General features: G+C 43.5%; 1 protein-coding gene across 1 annotated transcript; it reads left to right on the top strand.

The window, feature by feature from the left end:
- The first annotated feature begins 1,640 nt into the window (after nt 1-1,640).
- PLAC1 (placenta enriched 1) lies at nt 1,641-2,462 on the top strand. Its single transcript, XM_014829384.3, has one exon. The coding sequence runs from the start codon at nt 1,641-1,643 to the stop codon at nt 2,277-2,279; it is 639 nt and encodes a 212-aa protein (XP_014684870.1). The 3' UTR covers nt 2,280-2,462.
- Nucleotides 2,463-10,697: the final 8,235 nt, after the last annotated feature.

The raw sequence follows: 10,697 nt of genomic DNA, 5'->3' as shown, positions 1-10,697 counted from the left end.
GAAAAAGAAAAGAACAAGCTAGTGAAAATAAAAGAAGAACGCAAAGCAAAGGCTATGACTCAAGGAGGTACAAACCATGGCCACAAAGAATATTTTAGGAAATACCTTCTCAATCAACATGGAAAATGGAAACCCAGGACTCCTTGTCTTTAATATGGGACTTTTGAGTAGTATTCATGTGTAATATGGACTGAAAAATGTAAAATTAAAAATCACTATGTTTTTGTTTCTGCAATTTCACTATTTTACGAGGTGTCCGACTGATGTATCAGGGAATCTATTGGTCATGGTGACTTAAGATGCTACTGCTGCAGTTTATGAAGTATTCATGTGATCAGTTTAAGTGAGCCACTTGGTGGGGCCTGCCCGGTGGAGCAGCAGTTAAGTGCACATGTTCCGCTTCGGTGGTCCAGGGTTCGCTGGTTCAGATCCTGGGTGTGGACATGGCACCACATGGCAAGCCATGCTGTGGTAGGCGTCCCACATCGAAAGTAGAGGAAGATGGGCACGGGTGTTAGCTCAGGGCCAGTCTTCCTTAGCAAAAAGAGGAGGATCGGCAGCAGTTAGCTCAGGGCTAATCTTCCTCAAAAAAAGAAAAAAATTAATAAAAGTGAGCCGCTTGGCAAAATTTCAATATTTGGTTGTCAGGAATAAACCACAATCTTTTCTTAGGTTTTATTTAATTAAATTTGCTGCTAACCAAAAAAAAGGCAATAGGAAGGGGTTTGTTAGTACAGTATACGGGAGGACACCCGGGCCCTTAAGGAGGGCAGTGCTGCCAGCTTGAATTAAACTGTATCTCCTGTCGCCTTATTTAATGTTTGGCACAAAAACTGTTTTCTTTTTTTATTGGGGTTCCACACAAAGGGATGCCTCTCCTGATCAGTGTGGACTCTCATGCTATATCTGAGGGATGTGTGTTTCATACCGAAACAGCACGGTAAAGTCACTGAAAGAAACCATTGTAGGCATCTATAAACACGTGAGTTCCAACAATGGAATTAAAATTCAGTTCTCGCAGGAATGCTTTCCTTTTCTTTTTTGCAGTTTTATTGAGGTATAATTGACAAAACTGTAAGGTATTTGAAGCATACAGCGTGATGATTTGACATGCGTACACATCGTGAAAGGATTCCTCCCATTGAGTTAATTAACACATCCGTCACCTCATATGCTAACCTCTTGCAGGGGGCGGGGTGGGGGCGAGATCATTTAAGTTCTACTCTCTTAACCTTTTATGAATATTTTAGGAACAGCCTTTTTTTTTTTTTTTTTTAAAGATTTTATTTTTTCCTTTTTCTCCCCAAAGCCCCCCGGTACATAGTTGTGTATTCTTCGTTGTGGGTTCTTCTAGTTGTGGCATGTGGGACGCCGCCTCAGCGTGGTCTGACGAGCAGTGCCATGTCCGCGCCCAGGATTCGAACTAACGAAACACTGGGCCGCCTGCAGCGGAGCGCGCAAACTTAACCACTCGGCCACGGGGCCAGCCCCAGGAACAGCCTTTTTTAAAAAAAAAATGATCATGTTTGAACTTTCAATAGGCAATAAGATGATTTGCCTTTTGTGTTTTTGTGTGCTCTAGAAACCTTCACCAGACAACGGCCTGTTTCCTGAATGCAGTTAGCCGAGCAGCTACAAGGATGAAAGTTTTCCAGTGGCTAGCAGGGATGCTCATCCTCACCTCTCTGTTGGCAGCCTGTTCCGGACAAAGTCCAATGACTGTGCTGTGCTCCATAGACTGGTTCATGGTCACGGTACATCCCTTCTTGTTGAACAATGACGTATATGTGCATTTTCATGAGTTACACTTGGGCCATGGTTGCCCTGCCAACCATGTTCGGCCACACGCCTACCAGTTCACCTACCGCGTTACTGAATGCGGCATCAGGGCCAAGGCTGTCTCTCAGGACGTGGTTATCTACAGCACTGAGCTGCACTATGCTTCGAAGGGTACCTCATCGAAGTACATGATCCCAGTGTCATGCACTGCCCCCCAAAAGTCCCCGTGGCTCACTACGCCCTGCTCTGTGAAACTAGCCAGCGAGGGAGGGACCACGGTCCAGAATGGCAAGACATGCTACGAGGTGTTCACATTGTCGCAGTCCAGCCAAAGGCCCAACTGTGATTGTCCACCTTGTGTCTTCAACGAAGAAGAGCGTGTCCAGGCCCCACGTCACCAAGAAGAGGCTCAGGAGGGCCGTCCTGAGCAGTTTTCTCCCTTGGAAGATATTTCTCAGAATTCATCTCTTCACTCGGATGACCTGATTGAGTTCGTGTGATCCCCAGATTCGGGGTCTCCTGTAGATGTTCTTTCTAAAATTAGTGTATAATATTTACTAATATCAGACACATAAGTGCTCTTGTGGCCCTCTTTTGAGTGTTTTTGAGAAAGGGCAGCCTGTGGTCATTTCATGAATAAAGTTCTTTTATATTTTTACTTCTTTTTTAAAAGAGAAAATAAAATTCTGATGGCATAAAAATATCAATTGGGCATTTTTATTTAATAAACACATATACAGTTTTTACTATGGGCCACGCATTTCCTAAGTGCTTTACAAACATTGGTGCCTGGTCTCTAGGGTGACTTTTCTCTCCTTTAAGGTCCCCCAATGGAATCCCTCCCTCTGTATCCCCATTTCACTTACACTCTGCATCATTCAACAGCACTGAGCTACATACCTCCTTAGTTCGATCTATAGCTGTATCACTTTTCATCCGTGGAAGGCATAGGATGCACTAGTGATTTTTAAACCACCAGTGGTTCTTAGAATCACTCAAGTCACATCCCACCGTCCTGAGGCCAAGGACTGGATCTTATACCTTAGTGACAGACTGCCAGTACTTCGAAAGGGGTTTTGTTCCCTGACTTTTGTGATCAGGAAATTTCCCCCAAGTTTGGCTATCCATTAGCTCTCTCAAAGACTTGAAAGGGGAAAAAGAAGCAAATTTAGTCAACAAATATTCATTGAGTGCTACTACATTCCAGGCACCATTCTAGGCACTGAGAATATGGAAGTGAATGGAACCTGAGGCTCAGGGAAATTGAGGTCACACAGCTAGTAAACAAAGAGAAATTCAGATAGTGACAAATGCCATGAATTTTTTTAAAAAAAAAACATCGATGCCTTGGGGGCTGGCCTGGTGGTGCAGTGGTTAAGTTCACATGTTCCACTTCGGCGGCCTGGGGTTCGCTGGTTCAGATCTCGGGTGCAGACGTGGCACCACTTGGCAAGCCATACTGTGGTAGGCATCCCATGTATAAAGTAGAGGAAGATGGGCACGGATGTTAGCTCAGGGCCAGGCTTCCTCAGCAAAAAGATGAGGATTGGCAGCAGATGTTAGCTCAGGGCCAATCTTCCTCAAAAAAACAAAAGCAAAAACCATCCATGTCTTGTGTTTTTTTGGAATGGGAAGATTCACCCTAAGCTAACATCTGTTGCTGATCTTCCTCCTTTTTATTCCTTTTCTCCCCGCAAAGCCCCAGTACATCGTTATGTATAGTTGTAAGTCCTTCTAGTTCTTCTGTGTGAGCCACCATCACAGCATGGCTACTGACAGACAAGTGGTGTGGTTCCACACCTGGGATCCGAACCTGGGCAACCAAAGCAGAGTGCACTGAACTTTAACTGCTAGGCCATCAGGGCTGGCTCGCCATGAAGAATTTAAAACAAGGTGATGATATGAGAGAAATTAGAGAAGGGATTAGAACAGTCAGGGAAAGCCTCTGAGGACTTGTCATTTGAACTGAGTCTTGAATGTGAGGGAGTCAGCCCTGGGATGATCCGAGAGAGAACATTCCAGATAGTAGAAGCATCTCATTTAATCCTCACTACAACCCTGAGAGAAGTACTCTTATTATATCCATTTTACTAATAAGGAAACTGAGGCACAGAATGATTAAGAACCTTGCCCAAAGCCAAACACCTACTAAGAGGCAGAAAATGTTAGCACAATGTCCATGATAACACACACATAGCGTTTCAGTAGATGAGTAGACATTAGAAATTCAGTCACTGTCTTAGTCCATTTGGGCTACTATCACAAAGTGAGTGGCTTATCAACAACAGACATTTACTTCTCATCATTCTGGGGGCTAGAAATTCAAGACCAGGGTGCCAGTGTGGTCAGGATCTGGTGATGGCTCTCTTCCAGGTTGCAGAATGCTGTCCTCTGGTTGTGTCCTCACATGATGGAAAGAGAGCAAGGTAGCTCTCTGGGGTCCCTTTTATAAGGGCACTAATCTCATTCCTGAGGACCCCACCCTCATGACCTAATCACCTCCCAAGGGCCCCACCTCCTAATGCTATCACAGTGGAGGTTAGGATTTCAACATATGAATTTTGCTGACACACAAACATTCAGTCCATTGCAGCCATGACAGTTGAAGAAACACAGCTGTTCATTTAAAAACGTATTGCCCCTTCTTGAGGAAAGCCAGGTAATAAACCCTGAAAATACCATATTCATTCAACAAATGTTTATTGAGCTTGTCCTATGATCCAGGCATTATGTTAGATGCTGAGCATGCAATGGTGAACAAGACTAACACAGTCTAATCAGGAAGAGATAAGTCAAGAAGCCTAGGGAGCTAGAGGCTATTCCAGCCAGAGAATGGGCCCGTGCAAAGACATGAGGATCCGGGCTGTAGCCATCAGAGAAACTGCAAGTAGTTTAGTCCAATACAATGGAGTGGGGGAGGTTGATGGCGGTAAGAAAAGGTGTTCAAGGAGTAGCAGTATACAAGACTACGCACACGAGAACTAGCACTTCCCTCCCCATCCTCTCTTCAGAAGCTTACAGATTATTAAACACTAAACCACATATAAATAACTTATCAGGGTCCGGCCCATGGCCGAGTGGTCAAGTTGGCATGCTCTGCTTCAGCGGCCCAGGGTTCACCAGCTCAGCTCCTGGGTGCAGACCTACGCACAGCACATCAAGCCATGCTGCAGCGGCGTCCCACATAGAAGAGCTAGAATGACCTACAACCAGAATATACAGCTGTGTACCAGGGCTTTGGAGAGGAAAGGAAGGAAAAAAAGAGGAAGATTGGCAACAGATGTTAGCTCAGGGCCAATCTTCCTCACCAAAAACAAAGAATAATAATAACTTAGCAAACTATCAGTACTAGACACATTAGACCTGGGCTACCATGTTCAAGTTGTGCACTTCACAACTGCAAGGGGCAATATTCATGGAGACACCCCCTGGGGTTGTGTAATGCCCCAGCCTTGGAGAAGACTCAAGACCTACATGGTAATAATAATCATTACCATGTGCCAGACACATTACATATGTGATCTCATTTAATCCTCACGACAGCTCTGCAAGATAAAAATAATTTTCTCTGTTTTATAGATGAGGAAACTGAGGCTCAGAGAAATGGAGGCCATAGAGTTAGTAAGTAACCTCCCTGGGATTCAAACCCAGGTTTGTCTAACTCCAAAGTCCACTTTCCCATCTATACGCAACTCTCCCCACCCCCCTACCCCCACCGAGGGAGGGTTGGAAGATCCAGGAAGACTTCCCGTAGAGGTGGGCAATGACCCCACTCTTAGAAGATGAGGAGGATTTGGCTAGGCAGAGAAGAGGAAGCAGAGCATTCTTCATGAGAATCAGCACTGGGACACGGTAGAGAAGAAGGTATTGGAGGGAGGACACTCAGGGGTTATTGCTCGAACCTAGGTGGGAGGAGATGAGGAGAGCACATGGGGGAAGCAGCTGAAGTGTAGGGAGAGATGAAAACGAGAAGGATTTTAAGTGAAGAAGAACAAGACTTCATTCATTTGAGCCTGAAAAACAGTTAAATATCTATATAAGCCCCATTCCTAAGTAAGAGAGAAATTGAGTAGGGCAGGCAAATTTAGAGCGTGGAAAACTCCAGGTCTTGGAGCAGAGAGGACAGCCTTCTTGGAGGGCATAAGACTTGAGCTAAGTTCTGATCTGTCTGACTGGATATATATGAAAAAGAAGAGATTGAATCAAAGAAGATGTCACTATTTAGAGCTCTAGAAGCTTAGAAGACATAGTAAGCTCTGGATTTAAGTAAAGAAATCGGAGTGAGGATAAAGGATAGGGGTGAAGATGAGTCCAGGTTGGACATGTTGAGTTTGAGATGATAGTGACATCCGAGTGGCTATGTCTAAGAATTAGCTCAAGAAATAGAGCTTATATGAGCTGGAGCCCAAGTAAGGGGTGTAAGGGGTAGTTGCTGGTAGCTAAAGCCTTGGAGAGACCACATGAAAACAGGCAATTAGGACCACAGAATCAGAATTCCCTAACATTCGATCCTTAAGAGACAGTTAGGAAAAGATGAAGAGACATCAAAGGGGACAGAAGAGAAATGATCAAGAGATGGAAGGAGAAGTATGACTCACGGAATTCTAGGGAGGAAAGCTGAGTATATTTTCCAGCGCAACAGAGAAGTCAAGATGGAGTAAGCCTAGGCATCATGGAATTGGGAGCCTTTGAACTAGACCTTAAATGAGAGATGGAATTTCATCAGGTGAAGATGAAGGTAAAGGGCATTCTAGGCAAAGGAAACAGCAAGAACAGAGACACAAAGCAACAGTACGGGCAAGAATCATATTTTGCCTAGGTAAGTGTCTCAGGATAATTAGGCATAATTTTTCGAAATTCAGGAGTAATCTGCACTTGTTGGCTTGGACATGTCATTACTCGGTAAAGGTACTTCAACCATTTCAGTAGCACATTCGATCTTCTCCACTTGATTGTGTGCTTCTTGGGCATGGGAGACCCTCTCCTATGTGTGTGTTTGTTTATTTCTTTGGCCTTTCTTGTCCACAGGACTTGGTGGAGGTACTCTGTAGGTGTTCAGTCCAGTTGACTGACTGATTGGTACTGAAAAAGGGCCTAGGCATTCACAAGTGTAGGAACCATTCAAAAGATGGGAAGATAAAAATGCCTTAAGAAAGGCATTGGCTAATTTTGAATCGGCTAATTTATTTACCTTTTGAAATGCCACTCTAAAAGAGTATTTTCCTCCTTTATTGTGGTAATATTTATTCCATTTTTAAGGTGATGTGATTTATAAAAATCTACCAAATATTGTTAATCATATTTGTGATAATAATATGAAATGCTTTATTGCCATCAAAAAAAAATGAACATTTTCAGGGGCCAGCCCCGTGGCCAAGTGGTTAAGTTCACGCACTCCGCTTCAGCGGCCCAGGGTTTCACCAGTGCAGATCCTGGGCGCAGACCTAGCACCACTCATCAGGCCATGCTGAGGCAGCATCCCACATAGCAGAGCCAGAAGGACCTACAAGTAGAATATACAACTATGTACTCGGGGGCTTTGGGGAGAAGAAGAAGAAAAAAAAAGGATTGAGAACAGATGTTAGCTCAGGACCAATCTTAAAAAAATAAAAAGAAAAAAGAAATGAGCATTTTCACCTTTCTTTCAACCTCTGGGAAAGTCAAAAATGCCTAAAACCATTTGTTATGAAAATTGCTTGTCAAATATCTGAAAACTAGAGCTAATGAGATTTTTCACCCATAAATGGAGACTCAAAGTAACATTTAAATTTTTCTTCCTATAACCTGAAAACAGCAAACCAGATTTTTCTTTAAACTATGTAAAGTATATGTAAATGTTCAAGGCAAGAAGTCTTTTATCCCTAATTTTAACTAATAGTCCATTTTGGAGATGCTTATAAGTACCTCCATCCCTCCACCCCTCCACCAATAATGAGGGCCTGGTAGCATTAAACTAAATACAGTGCTGTTCACACACATGCACATGTGTACACATGCGCACACACACACACACACACACACACACCATGTTTATGAGAAATACTTATCAAGGGCTGGCCCCATGGCCGAGTGATTAAGTTCGCATGCTCTGCTTCAGTGGCCTGGGGTTCGCAGAGTTGGATCCTGGATGCAAACCTATACACCACTCAACAAGCCATGCTGTGGGGGCGTCCCACATAGAAGAACTAGAATGACCTACAACTAGGATATACAGCTATGTACTGGGGCTTTGGGAGAAAAACAAAAAAGAGGAAGATTGGCAACAGATGTTAGCTCAGGGCCAATCTTCCTCACCAAAAAACATACCTTAAAAAAAAAACAAACAGGGGCTGGCCCCATGGCTGAGTGGTTAAGTTCACGTGCTCTGCTTCAGCGGCCCAGGGTTTCGCCAGTTCGGATCCTGGGCGCGGACATGGCACCACTCATCAGCCCATGCCGAGGCGGCATCGCACATGCCACAACTAGAAGGACCCACAATTAAAAATATACAACTATGTACCAGGAGGCTTTGGGGAGAAAAAGGAAAAATAAAATCTTTAACAAACAAACAAAAAAGAAATACCTTATCAAAGGACAAGTGTTTATTATAAAGAGAAGACTAATTTTTACAGAAACATCCTTTAATTATTTTTTCCTTTTTCTTTAATTCAGTGTTAATCCTTATGATTGATCTCTATGACATCCTGTTTAAACTGTAATTATAGTTGTTTATTCCCAAAAAAGAGAAAAAAGGGGGAGGAAGGCAGAGAGAGAGAGAGAACGAGCGAGAGAGAGAAACTTTCAGTCTCGTGATTTTCTACAACTTTTTCAGAAGAAAACAAATGATTTGGTCAGATTTCAGCTTATAAACTTGCATTGGTTGTATACAAGACCTTCTGCATTAGTTATCTATTGCTGAACAACAAATTACCCCAAAACAACAAACATTTATGATCTCTACTTTCTCTGTGTCGGGAATCTGGGCACTTAGATGGGGGCCTCTGGCTCAGGGTCTGTGGAGGTGCAGTCAAGCTGCCGCTGTGGCTGCAGTCATCTCAAGGCTCACCTGGACTTAGAGAATCTGCTTCCAGACTCACTCAAGCGGCTGTTGGCAGGAGGCCTCAGTTCCTCTCTGTGGGCCTGTCCATGGGCTGTGTGTCCTCATGATATGAAAGATGATGATGATGGTGATCATAACAGAAAGAGAAGGAGAGTGGGGGAGGGGAAGAGATGGGAAGGGAGAGAGCCTCAGTTAGAAGCCACAGGCCTTTTGAAACCCAATCTCGGAAGTGACATCTCATCACTTCTACCATATTCTGTTTATGAGAAGCAAGTCTCTAGGTCCTGCATCCACACAAGGAGAGGGGATTACTCAAGGGTGGGGATGCTAGAAAGCAGGAGTCATTGGGGCCCAGTGCCTACCACACCTTCAATCTGATCATACTGGCCAACCCCACAAATTCAACATTCTTCAATTTATTTAGGTGCATACAATTAATGGCAGGACAGAGACTGGGTGGAAAAATACCTGATATGCCACTGCCGTCCCCTTGCCTCAGTCAGTTCTAGCGTCCTTCCCCAGGGAAAACAAGTCCTACAAGCGACGAGTTACAGGACGGACCGATTGACTGGTGACAAGCATTCCAGAGGAAGCTTCCATTTATTTTTATAAGAGGACATTGATGAAGACATTTAAAGCCAAAGGAAAAAAGTGTAAAAGGTAGAGCAAATAACGTAAACGATGATACTAGATAGAAGTTCTAATGCTGTGTCTAATGTGACCCATATTACTGATAATATATGCTCTTTCAGCAGTCCTCTAATGGAGCTTAATTCAGATCAGGCCAACAACCTTCTAATGAAATTCAGAGCGAGGGTGGGGCGGTGGGGGAATCTGTGTTGATAGATAGATTGATAGGTAGATAGGTGGATGATAGATGATAGACGTGTGTATATATAGGCATGCATTATATATATATATATATATATATAATATATATATGCCATTATTGTCCAGCTTCTAAGGACAAGAGGCAGGGGCCTTTACTTACTGATTTATATATGAATATTAAATGAGCACAGTGCTCCCCATCGCCTCCTACAGTACTTCTGTTTCTTGCTTTGTTCCTATCCAATTTGCGACCATCTGACTTGGCCATTGTGAAGGTCCCATAACTTACCTGAAGGGTGATGCATGAAACCAAAGCAGCTCGCAGAATCCTTAAACAGCAGTAGCCCGGAGGGGCTGACTGGGCAGGAGCAGGCGGTGGGACTGCTGGAGGGTTCATAACCAGGTTTCCCCAAAGTGAAGCGGAAGTGAAGCAAGAGGCTGGCCCTTCCCTACATGGATGGCTTTGTCAAGAGTCATTTGTAGATGTTCTCTGACAGGCAGTGGGGAACTGCTCTGAGTCAGAGAAGTAAATGCTAATACCAGTTTTCAAACCTAAAGGAACGTCAAAGAAGCCTTGCCAGCTGTCTAGAAACATACCGTTGGAAGGCATTTGAATTCTACAGTTCCTAGGAGGAAATATTTAAATTGCCCAAGTTATTTTCAAGGTTATTTTAACTTTGTCACACACACCCTATTATATAAACACCATGCTAATGTAAATTACTCACCTTTTAAAGTTACTTCAAAATTTTTGACTCGTAGCCAAATACTTATTTCTATCAAGAATTCTTTTAAGTTGTAAGTCGACAACTTAAACACACACACATCTTTAAAAGGAAAGTTTATTTTCCAAGTAAGGCCCATAGAATATTTATTCTGTTTTCTAAGCTGCATTTACATGACAAAGTACTAAAAGAAAGCCAGCGTGGGGAGAGAAGGGACAAGTCCGAAAGCAACAGAGAGACTGGTTTCTTCCGGGTTAGAGAAACCCCAGCCCTCCCACTACCAAGCGTGGGTCAACTTAGGAACAAAATGACCCAAAAGTAAG

The sequence above is a fragment of the Equus asinus genome, chromosome X, assembly GCF_041296235.1.
Source record: "Equus asinus isolate D_3611 breed Donkey chromosome X, EquAss-T2T_v2, whole genome shotgun sequence".
Classification (NCBI taxonomy): domain Eukaryota; kingdom Metazoa; phylum Chordata; class Mammalia; order Perissodactyla; family Equidae; genus Equus; species Equus asinus.
The sequence above is the reverse complement of the archived record's forward strand: the minus strand, read 5'-3'. Positions and strand labels throughout refer to the sequence as shown.